Raw genomic sequence first — 22578 nt, 5'->3', positions numbered from 1 at the left:
CACATTACATCATAATACACTCGTTTGTCCATTTGTGACCTTCCCGCTAGGTGTCACTACTTTGGTCCACGCGCTGTACCGTAGCGGTATTACTTGACATGTCTTCAGTGAAACACTTGGACTGCTTCTCAGCAGCAGATCCAATTTCTTTGATTGGCCGAGTTACGTAAAAATGATGCAGACGGTCGTGGCGCTTCTTGGCCTTTTTGTATTTATAGAAGCAACCTTCATCCCTCCATCCTTCCCGCGTGTCTCGCTGCCTCCCACTCATGCTGCATTCGGGAGCGAGTGTGTGGGTGGCCTGCCAGGATGAGAGGGAGGGATCAAAGAGTTGGAAGGATTTAGGGCGAAGTGACAGAAGGAGGAAGAAGGCCAAGGAGCCCATGGAGGCAGCCACGCCACACGGCAAGACAAAGTGGCGCATATGTGATGAGGAATCCCATACAAGATCTGGAACTGAGATGTTCCAGGAACAATCAACCCAGATGAAAGATATCTTCGAGACTATTCAACCCAGGTCAATGCTACGTTCAAGACTGTTAATGTCAGACATGTTCAAGACGTTCAAGGAAAATCAATGTTCAAGACTATGATGATCAAAGTCTATTGAAGTCGATTCAACCAAGGTCAATGTTGTTCTCATGACCATTTACCTAAGATCAGTCATACGTTCAAGACTATTATTGTCAAAGATATGTTCAAGACTATGACGATCAAAGATATATCCAAGTCTGTTCAACACAGATCAATGATATGTTCACGACTATTTACCCAAGAACAATGATATGTTCAAGACTAAAGCATCTTCAAGACATCAGGTTACGATGAAAGCGATGTTGAAGACAACTAAACCAAGGTCAAAACTATGTTGAAGACCATTCGACCAAGATTAACGGTATGTCCAAGACTCTAAAAATCAAAGATATGTTCAAGACATTCAAAGAAGATCAATGTTCGAGACTACGATGATCAAAGTCTATTCAACCCAGATCAATATTATGCTCACAACCATTTAACTAAGGTCAGTGATATGTTCAAGACTATGATGATCAAAGATATATCCATGTCTGTTCAACACAGATCAATGATATGTTCAAGACTAAAGCATCTTCAAGACATCCGGTTACAATGAAAGCGATGTTGAAGACAACTAAACCAAGGTCAAAACTATGTTGAAGACCATTCAACCAAGATGAACGCTATGTCCAAGACTCTAAAAATCAAGGTTCAAGACATTCAAGGAAGATAAATGTTCAAGACTATGATGATCAAAGTCTGTTCAAGTCAATTCAACCCAGATCAATGTTATGCTCACGACCATTTAACTAAGATGAACACTACGTCCAATACTCTAAAAATCAAAGATGTTCAAGACAAGTGAGGTCCAAGGTATGTTCGAGACACATACATGGCCAACATCCATGGGTGTAGGTTCCCCTCTGCAGGTCTCAGCCACCTTTCCCCAACACCACTAGCGCGTTCCAACCCCCCCGTCCCCACCTTCTCCCTGGGCCGCCTGACCTTTCCTTTGAACTGCGGTTCCATCCCGTCAAACGGCGTTATAAATAAAGATCACAAACAGCCACGGCTTTCATCCCAGCAAAGTTCACGCTACAAAAGAGGAGCATCGGTGGGTGTCGTTTAAAGCCACGCTATCACGCCGGTCCTCGTCGGCTGTTAATTGCAGCTGATTGGATGGCGAAGAGAACCGGCGTTTGATGGGGTCCATAAAGACGAATGTTGCAAGCCAGCAAACACGAGTAGGTGTAACGCTAATAAAAGCGTCTTCATGTCCCCCCTTATGCCTCATGCAGATCATAAAGGACCAGAAGCTGTTGATCATCGTTGGCGGGATGCTGCTCATCGACTTGTGCATCCTCATTTGCTGGCAGATCGTGGACCCGTTGAAGAGGACCGTGGAGGAATACAGCCTGGAGGTGGGTGCGCGTAGCCATGTTGCTTCCTCGCGTCCGTGTTTTCTGCCTCCGCCGTGATATGAGCCACTCACAAAATACCAACAACAAAAAAAACCGCTCTGCAATTGGAGCACGAGCAAACAAAATGTCTGCCTCAGGCCACGGTACCATCTGCCTTTTTGTGTTGATTATTTTTGGGTAAGGATGTGAGCCACAGCTACTTCCTGCGCTGATCCCCCAGCCGGACATTTGCCAGCTTGGATACAAGACGTTGGCAAGCTAGCCTGCTGGCAAAGACGCACACGGCCTTGTTCTCCTTGTATGAGAAGCACAGAACGGGAGTGAACTTGATCACCATGCTAAAAAGCTGACATTGCCTTGGCGGCACAAGTTAGCAAGAAAGCGGGGAATGCTGGCGTTAGCGCCGGTAATCCTGAAAATCCATCCATCTCCTTCCGCTCATCCGAGGTTGGGTCGCAGGAGAGGTAGCCTCTTCCCGGCTACTTCATCCAGTTTCTTCCTGCGGATCCTGAGCCAGTCAGTGAGAGACCTGGTCTCTGTAACGTGTTCAGGGTCTTCCCCAAGGCCTCTTACCGGTTGGACCCGGCCTGAACCCCTCCCCAGGGAGGCGTCCGGGGGGCATCCTGATCTGTTTCCAGTGAGCGAAATTTGGCTATGAAATGTGAACTCATACAACTCTAGAGGAGCCTAATATTCCAAAAAGTTACTTTTAAAGTTACTATTAAAGTTACTGTATTATTACTAGTACTATGAAGTACTTCTCATGGTTTAAATACTGTGTCGCTCACGAGTCCATGAGGGAACGGTAGCTCTTTCTTTGGGAGAAGTCGATCACAAGCTACGAGGAAACTCATGACAAGCTTGTTAACCTTAGCTACCTTTTGAGTTGAGTGTTAAGTTGCTGTGTGAGGAGTTTAGTGTTTTTCACCATGGGTCAGTGTTGTAATGATCATGGATTGCCGACTCTGCCGCAATCGAATGGAACAGAGTGAAGTATGGCATGGAGATGAAAGTCCGCTATGAAGGAGTGCCAGAGAGGTGGGCGGGGCTTGGTGAACAATAGTGTACAATGTATTCACTCGCTCTGAATTGAGTCTGGGCCACATATCAATATTTTAAAAATATTGATATTTCGTTGAAGTACGATATCAAAACCAAGCATGATGGATATTAGACTCCATGTGTCCTGCTGTGTTTTTAGTGTTTTATTGTGTTTTTTTTTTTTATTACTTCCTTGTTGTTTTTATGCCATAGCGACCCCTTAAGCAAGTGTGCAGCTATGAATGCTCATCTTGTTACGTTTGTAGCTTGCCGCTTTCTCCATTGTGAGCAGCTGTTAGCTTTGAGCACCCCTTTGCTACACCGAGCAATGGGATTTCCCAGCGGTGATATGAAGGAGGAGCGGCTACGTAGCAGGAGTACAAGAAAGCTACAGAGGAACCTAATTTTCCAAAACATTACTTTTTAGCTAAATAATTATCCTTCTGTAATGTGAGTGAATTTTGGCAATAGACAAACCCAAATGTTTATTATAAGAACCAGAAAACCTACAGCTAGCATTGTAGCTAACAATGTAGCGCTAACAACGTTAGTTTGTTTCCCATTCTAGAGTAAGCAGATTTAGTTTTGTTTGGTCAGCTCCTTTGGCTAACAAGCTTCCGTTGAGCTTAAATGAGACGGTGGACATTAGCGGGGTTCCCTAACGACCGCTGAGAGTCTATTGGACGGTCTCCACAGTAAAAGCCCCGTCTAATGGTACCTTTTTATATTCTTTTCATCTTACTTCATTTTTGTTGATTGTTGCCAACATTCCTGTAGGGGATCGCTAACTGGAAGCTAGTTTGGACTAGCGCGCCTTCCTTGAGTGAAATGGGTATCTTGTGATGTGATAAACAGATAAGTCCACTAGGAGGTTTATTTCGGTCCGTCCAGTGTGTCTTGTTTACGTTCTCTGCTAAGCGCTATACTTAGCTTGTGTGTGCAAATGCAGACAAAGATGTATTTCCTTTGTGACGGGAGTGGCTAACATCTTTAAGTCTGCCCTGCGGGTCAAGCTGAACCCGGCTTAACATATTCATTAGTCGATGCCGCCCATGCATGCTCAGACTCCGGATAGCGTAGAATATGCTAACCATGCAGCGTGGGAGTCCACGTCCCCCCCTGTGGCTTCTAGACCTACATTCCTGGGCTGCAAACCTGACAGAATGCTAGCTTTCCGAAGCTCCACTTGGGAAGCGGCGTGTCCCTGGTGGAATTCTGGACAGGTGATCTAAATTCCCAGATAAGTAGTGTTCTCTGAGCCCCCCTCGGAACGACAAAGAGGTAATTGGCACCATTGGTTGCCTTAGCTATGTTAGCTCTTCCATCGTATGATGCTAGGCTACCACTCTCACGCCTGGCCTGCATCCCCAGGTTCTCGTGGTCTTTGCGCGGCATGACATGGAGGTGTTACACAACAGTCACTAGGCGCTAATTGTTGGTCCTTCGCATGCAGTTCTTCAGCCAACGTTTGGTTGGGATGGTTTTTCTTGGTGACTGAAACCTGCAAGGATGTTGTTGATAAATATTGTTTGCTACAATGATCACGGGTTGGATAGTTGACATGGAAGTACAGTCTTGGCTCTGTTGGACGTTTTTTCCTTGGCTCCGTCACCATAGTGCTTGCATGTAATAGTTTTCTTTGATGTATGATAGAGCATGGTTCTAGACCTGATCTAGACCTTCGTGTGGCACTATATGTTCTGGGTGTCTTGACATAACCGCTGTTGATAATTGGTGCTGTAGGAAAATATAGCTTTATACAGTAGGCTTCCTCCTGAGAGGGAGTTTTTCCTTGCCTCTATCGCCAAAGTGCTAGCAAATGTTGTTTATCTTTGACGTGTAAGGACCATGGTTCATGTAGCACTATATGCTTGAACAGGAGTTGTCTTCTTTAGATGGAGTTTTTCCTGTCCTCTCTCTCCAAAATGCTTGCATGTTCTGGTCTTCTTTGATATATGAGGAGTGGGGTTCTAAACCTGCTTCATCTGTGTCATGAGATAACGCTTGCTGCCGATTAGCGCTCCTGAAATATGTCTATTTTAGTTTTTGTCCTTTGAGGGAGTTTTTTTCCTTTGTTTTTCCTTGCCTCTGTTGCCAAAGTGACTGCATATCATGGTTTTCTTTGGTGTATCTGTAAGGCATCTGTTCAGAATCAGTAATAAAGAAAAAAAAGGTTTATATAGAAGGAGAGAGTTTTTCCTTGCCTCTGTCACCAAATTACACGTTCTGCTTTTCTTTGACATATGAGAAATGTAGTTCTAGACCTGCTCCATCTGTGTCTTGAGAGAACGTCTGTTGTGAATTAGTCCTACACAAGTCCTCCTTAGATGGTTTTTCCTTGGCTCCGTCGCCAAAGTTTTTTGTTAGTTGGTTATGTTTGACGTAGAAGAGCTCTAGACCTTCCTACGCCATCTACGTCTTTAGGTAACTTGTGAACTGACCTCAAAAGAAAAGCAGGTTTCTTCCCTTTGAGGGAGTTTTTCCTTGCCTCAGTTGCCAAAGTGCTTTCACATTGTGCTTTTCTTTGACATATGACAAGCGTGGTTCTGGACGTATTACAGTATATCATTTCTGTTGTCAATTAGTGCTACAAGAAATCTAGGTCTCATCCTTGGAGAGTTTTCCTTGGCTCCGTCGGCAAAGTTCTTGCAAGTCGGCTTGAGTGGGTTATCTTTGAGGAATAAGGAGCATGGCTCCACACCTTCCTTGTGCAAAGTTGGAAGTGCGGCTAATTTCTGTTGTCAATTAGTGGTGTAGAAATATACAGTTTCTTCCCTGGGGGGGGGGGTTTCTTGGTGGCCAATTTAGCAGGAATCCAAGTGAGGATTGTTTGACCTTGGTGGGGGGGACTCCTGCTTTGTGGAAGACTTGTGGGAATAATAAAGATCCTTACGTGGTGTTGGCGTGTGGACGTTGTCACGCGGGACGGTGGACCCGCTGCTCCCAAACCAGCAGGTTCCACTTAATGAGCAACAACAAAAATGAGAGCGCCCCCAACATCAAGCCAGTTCCCCTCCCCCAGCCTGAGTCTGGCATTAGCGTGAACAGGAAGTTGGAACCGTAAAGAGGCTGACAGTCCATCCTGGAGGAACGGAAATAAAAGCTCTGAAAGGCGGGAAGGAGTGGGCTGAGAGCGAAGGAGCCGCCAAAGACGTACGGAAAAGTCCAAGGGCCACCCTTGGGTCTTATTTTATGGCCGCACTTCAACGGCGGCGCCGTAATTACAGTATGTAGATGATGATGACTTGTGACCTTGACAGCGTCCCCTACTCCTTTCAGCCTGCTTCCTTTCGCCGCAAATGTTGTTCTCGGGGAGAGCCGAGGGAGAGCCGGCATGACTCCGGCTGCTCCAGGACCATCCCAGGAATGCTGATGGAGACGTCTGGCTGCACGCGTGTCTCTTTTAATGGACGCGCCGCACACGTGCACCCAGCGTGTGCGGGAACGTCGGTTGCACCTGATGCCCGTGAGTGAGTTTACGCCCCCTCTCGTGGACGCCGCCGGACGTGGTCTCTTGCGTAATGAAGGACGAAGCGTCAAGAAGGGACGATTAGCATTCCGCCGGATCCTGCAGCACCTCACCTCCACCCTTCCTTCCGTCTCCTCCTCCCTCGCCCCTCCCGCCTCCGTCCTCGCATCCTGCGCGAGCTTCAGCGGGCGGCCGCCGCAAAAGAATATCGCAGTGTGGCATTGCCATGGCAACGGCCACGGTTTCTGACATCCGTAACGCGCGGAGCGTCGGCACTGTTGATCCGCCAGACAAAAATAGCAGGTTAGGACTCCCTCCCGCTTCGGCATGGCAACAGGCATGCGGGAGGAAGAAGAGGAGGATGATGATGATGATGGTGGTGGTGATGATTCCACACAGGGACACGTGTATCGCATTCACTGACGCATGTGAGCCCAGATTCGCCCGTCGCCGCCGTCGCCGCCCCCACCTGGATGCAATTAGCCAAAGGGGAGCGCGTCAGGAGAGGGCGGGGCTTCTTTGTGCCCGTTTTGAAGGTGAACTCTTATTACTCCGGCAGACGATGACATCATCTTCAGGCACATAGATGGACGCCATCTTGTCCCGGACAGGAAGACCTGTGCTGTGGTATTTTTTTACTTTATTATCGTTTTTTGGGCAAACGCTGATTTGTGGCTAAGTCAAATTCCTTAAAAACTAACAGCAAAGATTGTAACAGTGCACCGAATCCATGACCACGCTCCCAGTCATGAGCAGGAAATTATGTTAACCCTCAACGATCATTTGTATCGTTTGGCTAAGCAGTTCTTAGTTTTACGACGTCAACCGAGGACGACCTTCCCACGATAGGTGGAGAAGAATTGTGCTTTTCCTCGTGCTTTCCAAAAATGGCGCCTCCATGTGAAATGAAACATTGATGCAACATTGAAAAATGGATAAGATCCCCAGCGCTCGCCCCCGTCCCTGCCCCGGCTTACTTCCTTTTATCTGGCATTCAGGTAGGGTTTAATCAGCGCGCATCAGATTGATCCCGCTCAGCGGCGGAGCAGAGCGTCGCCGCGGCTGGTTGCGTCCAACGAGGGAGCGTGCGGCATTAAAGGCGCGGCCAAAGACGAGGATGCTTTGTTAGCCCGGACAGAAAGCACAGCGGCTCAGATCAATGCCTTTTCAAAGCAAACTGGGTCATTAAGGGATAACCGCCACCCACCTCGGCCTTCTCTCATTGACCACCCCCTGGGAGGGGGGCCGGGGGGGGGGGGGGGGGGGCGTGCAAAGACCTCACACGCTCTTCACAGTTTCCTCAGCCAGCGAGGGCCGCTTGTTGTCTTTGTGAGGATAGTGTGTCATGCTAGGTGGACTTGTGTTGCTTTGCGTGTCTTCCCGCCACAGGAAGCAGCGTTACGTAACCGCACACGGAAAACCCCGGATTAGCGATTGTATTCCCCTTTATCCCATTTTGCTGTTGGGGGATTCAAGTGGCGACCCCGTAGCTAAAATTTGAAAGACATCAAACTTGAAAATGAAGACTGTTGCAGCAGATTGCTAAAAAATTCAAGACTGCATTCTTATAGAGGATCTTTGACTTGCGTTTTTTAAGTAGGCGCATAAAAACAGGCAAGGCAAGTTTATTTTAAGAACACGAGATCATTCTAGAAGCCCATTCCTGTCATGTGGAGGATCTGAGTCGTGTTTTTGCAGTAGGTTGTTAAAAATAGCAGAGCACTAAGGCCATATAGATGATCTTTGACTAGCATATTTGCACCGCATTCCAAAAAATGTGACAATCTTGTCTTGCATTTTTCGCAGAAGGTCCTTAAAAACAGCTGATTTCTCCTCTGAAATAGATCATCCCTTATATAGAGGATCTTTGACTTGTGTATTTGAAACAGATTCTGAAAAACAGAATATTTGACTAGCTTTTTTTTACAGAAGGTGCTTAAAAACGGAATATTGCACCTTCTCATATAGAGGATCTTTGACTAGTGTAGTGTTTTTGCAGTCGGTCCTTAACAAAAGTTTTGCTGTCATATTGAGGAGCTTTGACGGGCTTTTTTGCAGCAGAATCCTAAAAACAACAGAGCGCTCCTGTAAAATAGAGGATCTCTGACTAGTGTTTTGGGTTTTTTTTAAGAAGGTTCTTATGGTTCGTATATACAGGATTTTTGATGTGGTGGATCTTTGACAAGAAATTTTACAGCTTGTTCTTAAGAACAACAGAGTGCTCCTGTAATATAGAGGATCTTTGACTCACTTGTTTTGCTGAAGGTTCTTAAAACAGCAGATGACTCCACTTTATATAGAATTTTTAGCATAAACATATTTCTTCTGATTTCATGAATGACTACTAAGGACGAGATCATACATTTGGTGACATATAAAAGTTAAGGTAAGGCAGAATATGGACTCTTGTAAACATCCTTTACCATTCCGACCCCTCTCCGGCGAAAACGTGTAATTAAGAGGGAAAATTGTCCCGGTTTCAACTCGCAAGCTGCTCCAAATGGAGCTTCCGTAAAAGCAGCCACCTTCTTTGCTCCGACTCTGAGACTTTTAAGAAGATTATGCCAAAAGCAGGTTTTGTGTAGCCCGATATTATTCCCATCGCACGCCACGAGCGCCGTGTCAAGTGAGGGGAGGCGGTTTCCTGGATTTTCATGAGCCCGGCTACGTCCTTCTGTCTTCTTTTTGTGCTTCTTTGGAGGAAAGCTCAGTCTTTGCACTTTTTCCACAGCCTTGTCGTACAACCAAAAGCATAGCATTTGTATATGTTGTCAATGAGAATTTTTAGGGCTCGAGCACTGACCAGTGCGAAAGCCCTATTGTAATCGTTCCGTTTTTTATTCTGCCGAAAGGACGGCCATTTTGAGGGCCTTAACATGCCCGAAAACTCACCAAATTTTGCAAGCGCGTCAGGTCTGGCGAAAATTTCGATCTGGTGGGGGTCCCGAAAACAATGTTCCAAAATTGACTCTCTAGCGCCACCTTTAATTTTTGAAAAAATTGGCCCCCGCCACCAGTTTCACCTATCGTCACGAAACTTGGTGGAGACGTCTATCGTGACAGGACGGACCAAAAAGTCTCAAGAACCCATATTGGAAAACGAACAGGAAGTCGGCCATTTTGGATGGCGGCGGCCTTTTTCGTGCCAGAAGTTGGGGTCGTATCTCGACGAACTCCTCCTAGGGGGTTTGACCAAATGAGTCCGTTGTTGCATCAACGGACACTAGACGGATGGCCGACGTTAAATTGCGAAGGATTTTGGGATATTCCATACGATGTGGGCGTGGCACGCCCCCAAATTTTGCCCATTTTCATATGTCCGGGCCTTGCACGCTGAGCGTAACTGTAGACGTGAATAACTTGGCTCCACGTGGTCAGATCTTCATCATACTTGGTACATGTGATCATGGCCCCGCCCCGAAGGTCCCCGTAGGTCACTTCCTGATTTCGTCGCAGCGCCACCTATTGGCGACAGGCTAAAGGCGTGTCATCTACATGAGGCCTTTTCTGCCAGGAGATTCATCAGATGAACATCAGGGTCACAAGGTCACTGCCTGACAGCCTGGTGAAGCCTGTTGATGGACCATGATGCAGGAAAAGCGCACGTGGTGGGCGTGGCCTGGCGGCGAATGCTCAGGCCTCGCCATTTACATAGAAAAGGTCATCATTCGCCCGCAAAAGGTCGCATGGGCTTGAAAACTCATAGGGGGGGTCAGAATCCAGGCCTGAGCGGCCTGGTGTGGCCCCCATATGAAACCAAGCCAAATTGACTCACTAGCGCCACCTAGAAGTTTTAAAATAATTATCCCTCGCCTCCCGTTGCACGTATCGGCATGATTTTCGGAGGAGACATCACTCGTGACAGGACGCACAAAAAAGTCTCAATAACCCATGTTCTAAAACCAACAGGAAGTCGGCCATTTTAGGTGGCGGCGGCCATTTGGGGGCGGATGTATGGGTCGTATCTTGACGAACTCCTCCTAGGGGGTTTGACCGAATGAGTCCGTTGTTGCATCAACGGACACTAGACGGATGGCCCACGTTAAATTGCGAAGGATTTTGGGCCGCTCCATAGGATGTGGGCGTGGCACGCCACCAAACTTTGACCATTTCATATCTGGCCCTGCCTGGTGTCTGGCCTTGCCTTGAAGCAATGTACATCAAAGTCAATACACAGTTTGACTGACAGACTGATGATGTCAGTTGATGGACTATGATGTGTGTAAAGCACATGTGGGGGGCGTGGCCACGGCGAATGGTCAGCCTTCGCCATTGACCATCAAAAGGTCATCATTTGCCTGCAGAAGGTCACAGGCTGCTGAAATCTTAAACGTGAGGCCTTAATCCAGGCCTGAGCGCCCTGGTGGTGCTCCCATGTGACACCAATCTAAATTGACACACTAGCGCCACCTAGAAGTTTCAATTCATTATCCCTCGCCACCCGTTACACGTATCACTATGATTTTCGGTGGAGACGTCTATCATGACAGGACGCACCTAATGCTCCAGAAGCCATGTTCTAAACACAGCGCCACCAACTGGTGGAAATGTATATCTGCCGTAACTTCCTGATTCATGGTCAGATTGTCTTGAAATTTTTTTTGGTGTGTTGGGTCAATCTCTGGTCTGTTATACTGTGTGTACATAGACTGTATAGCGCCACCAACTGGTGGAAATGTATATAGCCGTAACTTCCTTCCACATGGTCGGATCAAGCCCAAATTTTTTCTGGTGGTTTGGGGTACCCTCTGGTCTATGACTGTGTGTGTACATAGACTGTATAGCGCCACCAACTGGTGGAAATGTATATAGCCGTAACTTCCTTCCACATGGTCGGATCAGGCCCAAATTTTTTCTGGTGGTCTGGGGTACCCTCTGGTCTATGACTGTGTGTGTACATACACTGTATAGCGCCACCAACTGGTGGAAATGTATATAGCCGTAACTTCCATCCACATGGTCGGATCAAGCCCAAATTTTTTCTGGTGGTTTGGGGTACCCTCTGGTCTATGACTGTGTGTGTACATAGACTGTATAGCGCCACCAACTGGTGGAAATGTATATAGCCGTAACTTCCTTCCACATGGTCGGATCAGGCCCAAATTTTTTCTGGTGGTCTGGGGTACCCTCTGGTCTATGACTGTGTGTGTACATACGCTATAGCGCCACCAACTGGTGGAAATGTATATCTGCCGTAACTTCCTTACGCACGGTCGGATCGGCCCCTAATTTTTTCTGTTGGTTCGGGGTACCCTCCGGTCCGTTACCGTGTGGGCCAACCACTCTATAGCGCCACCCACAGGCGGAAACGTATATCTGCCGCAAGGACCTACCGCGTGGTCCGATCGTCGTGAATTTTTTTATGGCGGTTCGCGGTGTCGGACGGGACGTGACCGCGCACCCGCCTCGCCGCCGCTGTCGCCCCCTCCTGGCGGAAAATTGCAAGTGCCGTGACTCCCTTACCGCTTATCCGCTCGCCGCGGTTTTTCGTACGGCGCGTCCGCGCGCCCGTCCGGTCGCGCGCGCGACCCCAACCCGCGCGTACCCCCGACCCGCGCGTACCCCCGAGCGCGTCGGGGTGCTCGAGCCCGCTCATCACTGCTCGCAGTTTTAATTTTAAATTGTTTTTTAAAGTGTTTGACAAAAATTGACAAAATGCAATATATTTTGTGGGTCACTTGATAAAGGTGTGCGTTTTTTCACTTTTTTTTCACTTTGTTGGAATGTCAAAAACATTTTTTGTGGCGTGTTGCATTTTTATGTGTGTATGCTGGACCAACATGGCAACATGATGCATACTACTGCAACTAAAAGTACTGTCATTACTGTTATATGGCGGAATTGCTGCATTTATTTTATTGTTCGGTTGAGGTTTACCTGCTGGAATAATGTACAATGGGGTACAATGGTCTAGTATTTAGTTGACAGTATGCAAAGCGTTTACACTACAGTGTACTACATGGTAACCCACAATGCATTGCGCTCCTACCCGAGCCGAAATCGACAGGCTGAAGCTAATTTCACTTTAGCTCTAAACTCTTTAAATACATCACTTTATTGACATTTTTTTAATATTTAAAAAATATTATTAATTATATATATATATATATAATTTTTTTTTAAAAATTAAATCAGGCGAAAAAGTGGGCGTTTAGATCCTGAGTGTGCCATTTATTTGTCCAAATACCAACCGTTTAAAATTTAGTTTGGACGAATTCGGCAAAATTTAAGCTAGCCGAAGTGAGCAACGCACTTTCGGTTATTTTTATTTTTTTTCTCATACAAAAAAACCATAGTAATAAATCACTGCTTTTACTTTGAAAACAAGAAGCCAACCAACTCGTACTATATCCTGCTTGACAACGCCGTTTGGTCCATTCTATCCAACGTTTTTGTTTTTTTTTTTCGTGGTGACGTCGCGTTGCATCCTGGGTAATTTGGGTATGAGTAGTCAGGTGATGATACATACTCAACATTTTTGGCGAATGCAGTATGCAGTATTCGGATACTGCCAGTGTAGACACACCGCATACTAAAACGTTAGCATGAGTAGTCGGTAAGTATGCGGTTTCCAACATAGACCTGGTCTGGGTTTTTCATTCCGCTACTGCTCCTTATCCCGCCTCAGAAGTTGCGATCTGTCATCTTATTTTGTGTGTGGGGGGGGGGGGTAGGATATCGAGGACACTGGCTTCCGTGTTGTTTTGTGTGTTAAGCCGACAGCGGCGTTATCAGCGCATCACGAGAGAGGGAGGGGGAAACGGGGGGGGGGGGCACTCCAAGGACTCCAAAGGTGCACTTGCCGTTTGTTGACACTCCAGCGGCTAAATTGGACACGTGGTTCAGCGCGGCCGAGCCTGTTCAAGTGGATCCGGGGTGACCCGCTTTCATGTTGTCCCCATCCAAGTCTTTCCGTCGGTTTCCATCGTTTTGTTGCGTCGCCTTTTGTCAGAAAAACAGCAGATTAGCCGACAGCCCATCTCCTTCCTCACCTTCACGTCTCCTCCTCCTCATCCTCCTGCTGCTCCCCTCTTTCTTTCTTTCTTTGCGCCTCTCTCGCTGCGCCCCCAGACTGCTGTTGCTAGGCAACAGCTGATTGACCAATTAGAAGTGGTCCAAATGAAAAGCAGTAAGCGGAGTCCCTGCGGTTGCAGCCCGGGCTTGTATGCACGCTGTACACTAAAGGCACGGCGCAGCGGACCGAACGTCCTGCTGGTTTTTATTCCACGGGTACTCAAACGCAACATCTACTTGAAGGGCCGGGATTTCATGTTCAGATGCGGTTTTCTTTGTCTTTTCTTGTTTGGTCCCCGTCTCACCTCAAAACTGGGTTTCGGCTTCAAGCAAGGTTGTGGACAGGTTTCAGATCCAGGTTCAATAAGGTTTATGGTCCGCTTACAGTGTCCAGTTTTTTTCCAGGATTAGGGTGCAGTTTCAGTAAGGGTATACCTTCCAGGTTTCAAGGCCAGTTGCAATAAAGTGTAAAGTGGAGTTAAGGTTCAGATCCAGGTGTGAGTGCAGGTCCAGTCGTCGTTATGTGTCAATACAGGGACGGTACTGTGTGGTGTGTTCACTTGCAGGGTTACGTCTTAGAGTCCAGGTACCTTAGGGTTTAATGGGGAATTTCCAGCAGCATTTTGGGTGTTCTTGGAGCTAGCTTTTGGGTCCAGTTGCTGTAGGTTTCAGGGTCTAGTTCTAGTAAGTTCAGGGTCCAGTTACTGTAGGTTTTAAGGTCTAGTTCCACTAAGTTTAGGGTCCAGTTACTCTACGATTCAGAGTCTAGTTCTAGTAAGTTCAGGGTCCAGTTACTGTAGGTTTAAGGGTCTAGTTCCAGTAAGTTCCGGGCCCAGTTACTGTAGGTTTTAGTGTCTAGTTCCAGTAAGTTCAGGGCCCAGTTACTGTAGGCTTTAGTGTCTAGTTCCAGTAAGTTCAGGGTCCAGTTACTGTAGGCTTTAGTGTCTAGTTCCAGTAAGTTCAGGACCCAGTTACTGTAGGTTTTAGTGTCTAGTTCCAGTGAGTTCAGGGCCCAGTTACTGTAGGCTTTAGTGTCTAGTTCCAGTGAGTTCAGGGTCCAGTTACTGCAGGTTTTAGGGTCTTGTTCCAGTGAGTTCAGGGTCCAGTTACTGCAGGTTTTAGGGTCTTGTTCCAGTAAGTTCAGGACCCAGTTACTGTAGGTTTTAGGGCCTAGTTCCAGTGAGTTCAGGGTCCAGTTACTGCAGGTTTTAGGGTCTTGTTCCAGTAAGTTCAGGACCCAGTTACTGTAGGTTTTAGTGTCTAGTTCCAGTGAGTTCAGGGCCCAGTTACTGTAGGTTTTAGGGTCTAGTTCCAGTGAGTTCAGGGCCCAGTTACTGTAGGTTTTAGGGTCTAGTTCCAGTGAGTTCAGGGCCCAGTCACGGTGCACGTGGTGGCCCGCCAGTCCAGAATGAACCTAAGTGGGTGTAATTTAGTGTGAAGTGAGAGAGGCGAGTGAGTCAGCTGCTGAGCCGTAATGGAATCCTCCGGGCCGAGCATCAGGGAGCCAACCCTGATGGATGTGTCTTCTCCCTGATGGAGCGTGTCTCTGCTGGGGACGACGACAAAGATGGAATTTGAGAAGTCCGGTGTAAGGATCCCGGAATCACCAAGTAGGACCTCAGCGCTTATGAAGCTAAGATTAGGACATCTTCATCCCAGCACTGACGTCTGATTAGAAGATGTACTTCATCACAAACGTAAACACGCCCTGCTGCCGCCTGGAGGTGAGTGGAGGAGACCACCAAGGTTGGTCTATGATGACCAGATGAGAGCAGCAAAACGCTGCATCAGCAATTTGAGGCTGCAAATAAGCGGACTTGTTTAAACCAGACCTTGGTCCTGGTGCACACCGCAAGTCACGTACGACTCCAAGACAGGCAGGGGAAGGATGGGGGGGACCTGAGAGACCGGAGAGGATGAAAGGCAGCACGGAATGCAAAGCAAGGACACGGAGGTTTGACCTTCAAATCCTGCATTTGGTTTTTCATTTCATGGGTTCCCGTTGCATCGGCCATTCTTCACCCTTTCGATTCCTCAACCAAGGGTGTCGAAACGTGGTAGGATGTAGTATTTTAGTACCCAATGATAATGATTGCAAGTTTGACTCCAGATGCCTACCGGATGCCTCCCTGGTGAGGTGTTCCGGGCATGCTGGTTTTGGGAAAGCCTTGTGTCCTCCGTGGAACTGCAAGCTGTGACTAGCAAGTCTGGACTTCCCTACTGAGCTGGACCCACAAAAGCTGAGGAAAATGGGTGGCTGGACTGCCAATATTTGATATATAATATAACGCAGGGGCGTCAAACTGGTTTAGACCGTGGGCCATGTGGAAGTTATGGTCACTTCTGGCTGTGAAACCAAATAATGTATAATCCTGTTTTGTCATCAAATCCATCATTTATTTTAAATTGTGATTTTTTTAAACAATTGTTTTATTTTTACATTATTTTAACATCATCTAAATACTGTAAAATAAATCTAAAATGCATGTTAAATATTTTAAAATCATATTAAAAATAATAAAAGATAACCCTACAAATAAACTAATACAAAAAAATCCAATTATACAAAAGGTGGAAACGGGATTAAGCAGGACAGGAAGCAGTTTAAAGAGAAGCAACGGAATGCATCAGCGAGCCCAGCTGAACTCAATAGGGTCCTAATGACCAATCAAAGACAGGTGCCCCCCCGCCCCCAGCTCCCTCTAACCACAGAAAAGGTGACCCATTCGCTCCAAACAGGAAAGAAACGCAACAAAACGAAAGGCGGAAACATCGACCAGCCAACCAAAAAAAGCCCGCGTGTCCTGAAGAACATGACAACCGAGTCCATATTGGTCCACACGGGAACTAAATATTGCGATTGTTTGTGCCCCCATCCATCCCGAGACCCCCTTTAATTAGCAACCAAAGTGTCTAAGATGATGAAGGGAAAAACAACCAGGCGACAGAAGGCCGAGATGGGAGATGAAGCGCCATGACGAGACGTGAGGAGCGTCAAGCGAGGGATGTCGCGGCGACTTATCATCACGGCCGGCGAGGGTGACATTGATTAGCGCCAGGTGGCATAATTAAACCCCAGCTGACACCGTGGTGACATCGCTTCCACGCCGCCGCCGCCGCCGCCGCCGCCATGGCATGAGCTGCTCGACATAAACTTTTGGCCTGTCGCCGCGTTACCTGCTTTCCTTTAATGAATTGTCTGCGTTGCGTAAATATTAGCCCGCTTTCTGACTGACAGGCGATAAAATGAGCTGAGACTTTAATGTGAGTGTTTGGCTTCCTCCGCCGTGGCCCTCCGTGTGTCTCCTCGCCCATCATAAGACATCGTCCACCGTGTCTTTGGGATGTTGGGAAGGGAAGGTGATGCTTGTGTCAATGTCACCTCTGTTTAAACCCTCATCATCCTCATCCTCAAAGTGTAAAAGCACGACGTGAGAGTGGGTATGTCCTTTGACCCCCCCATTAATAATTAATAGTAATTAATAATATTAGGAGAATAAAGTCATAATATTGAGAGAATAAACTTCATTTTATGGGGAAATAAATAGTAATTTTATGAGAGGAAAGTGATAATATTCTGAGGAAAATGCATTTGATGCTTACTTTGCACTGAACAGGAAGTGTGCAGGTTTTAATATGCTGTTTGCTGTTTCTTTAATCATGGTAAATGTTTTTTTCCAATATTATGACTATTGTTACAATATTATAATCTTTCACCCAAAATTACAACTTCATTTTGTTTTGTTGGTTTCTCATATTTCAAATATTAAAAATAAATAAATGTTCTTTAATATGCTACTAAAATGACAGTATTTTGGTTAACAATATTACAGGTTTTTGTTTATTCTTTTTTCTCTTAATATTTTGACTTCATTTATGTAAAATTACAGCTGTTTTTTCCCACTTCAGCTGTTTTTTTATTTTTCAAACATTTCAAATTTCTGGTAAATTTTCCTCTCGTAAATGTGACTTTATTACCATAATATTAGAACTTTATTGTTGTAACATTATAACTTTTTACGCAACCTAATTTTCCTAATTTTATTCAGTGTTTTCTTTGTTTCTGATCATTTTTTTCTGTAATATTTCATCTTCATGCTACTATTATTTTTCCTCCAAATATGACGCCATTGTTCTGGTGCAATGATGATCCTATTTTTCTTGTTAATTTACAAATTTCAGGTCACAACTTTTTTTGCTGTTGTTTTTAACAGTATATGTATTTTAAATGCATGCTTGGGCCAAAACAAGCAGTCTTTTGGACACCCGTCTTGTAAATTCTCCGTTTGGCACATCATTATCGCTCGGGACTGCTACTGAAAAGGAATATTGACATGTGACGTCTTCATGTTGACACCAAAACATCAAAACCAGCCAACTTACACGTCAGAGTTATTTACCGCCACTCTGATTTGATTTAACGGCGGTTGTAAAAGTTCGGCGCCGTGGCGCTGTGGCGCCCTGGGTGTGAAATGTGAGCAGTGAGGAAGCAGAGGAGGAAGATGAGGAGATATAAGCGTAGATGCCGGTGTGTGTCATATCTTCATATGGTGTTAGTTAGTGGAGCGGTAAAGGCTCCTTTACCGCGTGTCAGTCCGCCCGGCGACAGCATCGCTCCGTGACGGCCATCTGTCAGGTGCCGCCATTGGACGAGCCGCCTTGCGTGTTGGAGTGCCAGTTTCTCACTTTGCTGGGCCTCAAAGCCAAATGGACGCTTCTGTTCTTCGCTTTGCGGCCAACTCTGCTGCTGCACCTTCACAACAATCCCACGCCGCACTTTTGGTAGCACTTTGGTGCGCTTTGCTACCGCTCTGATGCCAACTTATTTGGCTACTTCCGGTTCGCCACGAGTTTGCATTGGTGATGTCGCCATTGTTGTTTGATCCTTTCAATGTGCTTCTCTGCTTCGGACTTTTATTGTGACACATGGAGGTATCATTATTATTTATTATTTCTGCCATACAATGGAATGCATGTATAGTAATGTAATGTATAGTTTTTCACTATGAATTGCTTCCAAACTCCACCATAAGTGATTCCTTATTTACAAATGGAATATTTACCTTGTACATACGCTTTTTAACATTAGAGCCCTCTAGACATGAAATAACACCCCTATAGTCACCTTTAAACTCGTATTACCTCACATAGTAGACATAAAAAGAGAGCATCAGAAGTAATAGAACATTATTAGAGCCCTCTAGACATGAAATAGCACCCCTATAGTCACCTTTAAACTCATATTACATCACATAGTAGACATAATAAGAGAGCATGAGAAATAATATATTATTAGAGCCCTCTAGACTTGAAATAACACCCCTATAGTCACCTTTACACTCACCAAACTCAACACAATACTCATAATAATACACAAAAGAGAAAATAAAGCACAGTATAACATTAAGGCAATCTTGACATGAAATACTAACACCCCTATAGTTACCTTTACACTCCCATTTCCCAATTTAGTAGACCTCAAAGAAAATGCGACACAATGCTAGCATTGGCAGACTTCCTTGTTGATTTTTTTACTTCCTGTTGTGGCTATTTTCTCATCAATGGACACCAAGTGACTAGTGTACTTTTGGATGCTTGAAAATGAGAGTTGTTGAGCGTTTAAAGTATTTCTATCATGATTAATGGCATTATGTCCATAGTTAACTCATAATTAATCAATGATAGGAAGACATTTTTATTCATAATAAGCAGGGATGTGAATCTTTCTCTCATGGTGTAAACAATTGGATGCGCATCTGGACTCATCTCGACTATGCCCAGCTACCACGTATTAAAATGGAGCCATTGTTCACCGTGTGTGGCAGTCCACGTACGTACCTCACCACAATACCACAGTATATAACAATCACTTTGAAGCCACACTTACCATTCATACCCTTCTGTCCGCCATTTCCTGTCAATATTTGCCCACCACTGCATTCCAAAGTATGGTGTGCGCCGAGGGTCAAACAGGACGTGCACGGGTTAATCGCATGTCATTAAAGGTGGCGAGGCATGACCGTATGGACGCCGGCTGGTTCGGCACGGTCGGCGTGATGGCGTCCGCCCCGGACAAAGGATCTGCACGAGCAGAGCCGACGCACCAGAGTAGCTTTTAACCGTAGCAAGCGTGACAAGCGTGAAGGCGGGCCTTGGAGCCACTAAAAAGAAGTGGAGCATGAGGGGGAAAACAAAGCCGAGTCGTCTGTGTGAAGATAGCATGAAGATAGCATGCTACTCCAGGCTAAAAGGTGCTTTTCTTCCCAAAGCTGGAGGCTTTCTTTCCCACTTCTTCTGCTCCGCAGCTTTCAGGTGCAAAAATCTCTGGATTTCCTGGGGAACTTTTTCACCCAGCACGTGGAAAGTCGACTTTTTTAAGGTGAATATTCCTTTCTGGACTGGATGTCCTGCACTTTATGGCCCTCTGGGAAGGACGTGTGCTGCATGTATATTTATATATATTTTTATATATATGGATGCTCTTCCGTGTATAACCTTCACGGGCCTCTGCAGTCTTCTACCTCACATAGTACACATAAAATAAGAACATCATGAGAAGTAGTATATTATTAAAGCCCTCTGGACATGACATAGCACCCCTATAGTCACCTTTAAACTCGTATTACCTTGCATCGTAAACATAATAGAACATGAGAATTAGTATATTATTAAAGCCCTCTGGACATGACATAGCACCCCTATAGTCACCTTTAAACTCGTATTACCTCGCATCGTAAACATAATAGAACATGAGAATTAGTATATTATTAAAGCCCTCTGGACATGACATAGCACCCCTATAGTCACCTTAACTTGTACTACCTCGCATAGTAAACATAATAGAACATGAGAATTAGGAGAATTAGTATATTACTAAAGCCCTCTGGACATGAACTAGCACCCCTATAGTCACCTTTAAACTCGTATTACCTCGCATCGTAAACATAATAGAACATGAGAATTAGTATATTATTAAAGCCCTCTGGACATGAAATAGCACCCCTATAGTCACCTTTAAACTCGTATTACCTCGCATCGTAAACATAATAGAACATGAGAATTAGTATATTATTAAAGCCCTCTGGACATGAAATAGCACCCCTATAGTCACCTTTAAACTCGTACTACCCCACATAGTAGACATAAAAAGTGAACATAAGAAGTAATACAACATTATTAGAGCCCTCTAGACATGAAATAGCACCCCTATAGTCACCTTTAAACTCGTATTACCTCGCATAGTAGACATAAAAAGAGAGCATGAGAAATAATATATTCTTAGAGCCCTCTAGACATGAAATAGCACCCCTATAGTCACCTTTAAACTTGTATTACCTCGCATAGTAAACATAATAGAACATGAGAATTAGTATATTACTAAAGCCCTCTGGACATGAACTAGCACCCCTATAGTCACCTTTAAACTCGTACTACCTCACATAGTAGACATAAAAAGAGAGCATGAGAAATAATATAATGTTAGAGCCCTCTAGACATGAAATAGCACCCCTATAGTCACCTTTAAACTCGTACTACCCCACATAGTAAACATAAAAAGTGAACATAAGAAGTAACACAACATTATTAGAGACCTCTATAGACATGAAATAACACCCCTATAGTCAACTTTTTTAAGGTGAATATTCCTTTATGGCCCTCTGGGAAGGACGTGTGCTGCATGTATATTTATATATATTTGTATGTATATATTTATGTATATATATGGATGCTGGTCCGTGTATAACCTTGACGGGCCTCTGCAGTGGGATGTCAGCTTGGGTTTGTCAGCGTGAGTGTGTAAATCCCATCCATACAGCTGCATATGTTTGCTCCTTCTCTAAAGAGAATAAAGTGCAGACGTAAATCCGCTAATAGGTGACAGCTGTGTTTATGTTTTGGCTCTCGCTCGGCTAGGATTTATACGCCGCCGGCACGCCTCAATTCCGAAGCTTGATTCATGGTATTTACTGTTTCTACGCGCGTACAAGATGGTTGGAGATACATACAGTAAATACAGGCGCACGTTGGGCCACCTCGTGCCGAGACATATCGCCATCCATTCAAGCTCCGCCGGGTCCCCGCAGCCCAACAGCCTGATTGGATGGAGGGATCGATGGCAAAGGGAGCTCATCTTCATTTGGTCTATAAAAGGAGAGAAATAAGAGGTGGTGACCCGGGGGTGTCGCCATGAAAATGCCCCCCCCCAAAACACCTCGTACTTTTTTCAAGGTTTGGAACGTGCAATACTACATTACTACATATCAGAAAAGCAACATTCCTATGCAGAGGTAATATTTGATATACCGTATTTTCTGGACTATAAGTCCAAATGAAAAAAAAAAACATACATAAGTCCCACTGGAGTATAAGTCGCATTTTTGCGGGTAATTTATTTTCCAAACTACTTGACCAAAACAGACATTACATCATCTTGGAAGGCAAATTGTAACAATAAAAGAATAGACAACAGGCTGAATAGGTGTAAGATATGCTAACACAATGCTTATTATTATTTATTATTATTAATTATTGGTTGTATATGAACAGAAAAGGTGTCCAGTGTTTATGTACCATAAACTGTTTTTTCATTTATAAGTGGCTTTGGAGTATAAGTTGCAGGAACAGCCAACCTATGAAAAAACGTTTATATACTTTTATATCAAAACCGTTAATTCCTGTCAATACATTAATTACATTTTCTGAAATTCTTAAATGTACAATTTTTTCAACTCTTTTGTTAATTAGTTTTCTAATATGTTAATATGTTACTAATATGTTAATATGATACTTTTCTGACCTATATAAGTAGTTAGAATGTTGTATTCCGGTGTTAAACCATGCCAAAGTTTCCGATCATGAGGTTTATGTATTTGGAAGTGAGCTCTGAAAGAATTTTAGGATGGCTCAAAACGCTCGGTTTCAGAAGGCGAGGTAAAACTGCACCTTTGTGATGTCACAGAGGGGCGGACTTCCTTATATGGGCATGTTTGTAAGCAGACAAGCCCTCCCCCAAGCACATCTACTCTGTTTACTTGCTAGCAAAGCCAAATTTTTTTACAATTCCTAAAGATGCCACCATCGGGAACAAGTGGTTGGAGTTCCTGATTCCCGAAATTC

At 45.1% G+C, this 22578-nt stretch overlaps 2 protein-coding genes across 3 annotated transcripts in view; one reads left to right on the top strand and one right to left on the bottom strand.

The window, feature by feature from the left end:
- gabbr2 (gamma-aminobutyric acid (GABA) B receptor, 2) overlaps positions 1-22578 on the top strand; it is a 115175-nt gene that overhangs the window by 68818 nt on the left and 23779 nt on the right. For both annotated transcript variants that reach the window (XM_078791839.1, XM_078791840.1), the window contains exon 13: positions 1815-1937. In XM_078791839.1, the coding sequence (XP_078647965.1) occupies positions 1815-1937 (123 nt within the window). The remainder of the gene's footprint in view (positions 1-1814; positions 1938-22578) is intronic.
- Positions 17201-22578, bottom strand: part of elp2 (elongator acetyltransferase complex subunit 2) — a 43213-nt gene continuing 37835 nt past the window's right edge. The window contains exon 23 of the mRNA XM_078791842.1: positions 17201-21603. The gene's annotated coding sequence lies outside the window, so the exon portion shown is untranslated. The remainder of the gene's footprint in view (positions 21604-22578) is intronic.

Source organism: Doryrhamphus excisus, linkage group LG7 (assembly GCF_037039965.1).
Source record: "Doryrhamphus excisus strain RoL-2023G ecotype Guam linkage group LG7, RoL_Dexc_Guam_v1.1, whole genome shotgun sequence".
NCBI lineage: Eukaryota > Metazoa > Chordata > Actinopteri > Syngnathiformes > Syngnathidae > Doryrhamphus > Doryrhamphus excisus.
Note: the sequence above shows the minus strand (reverse complement) of the source record. Positions and strands in the feature narration are given on the sequence as shown.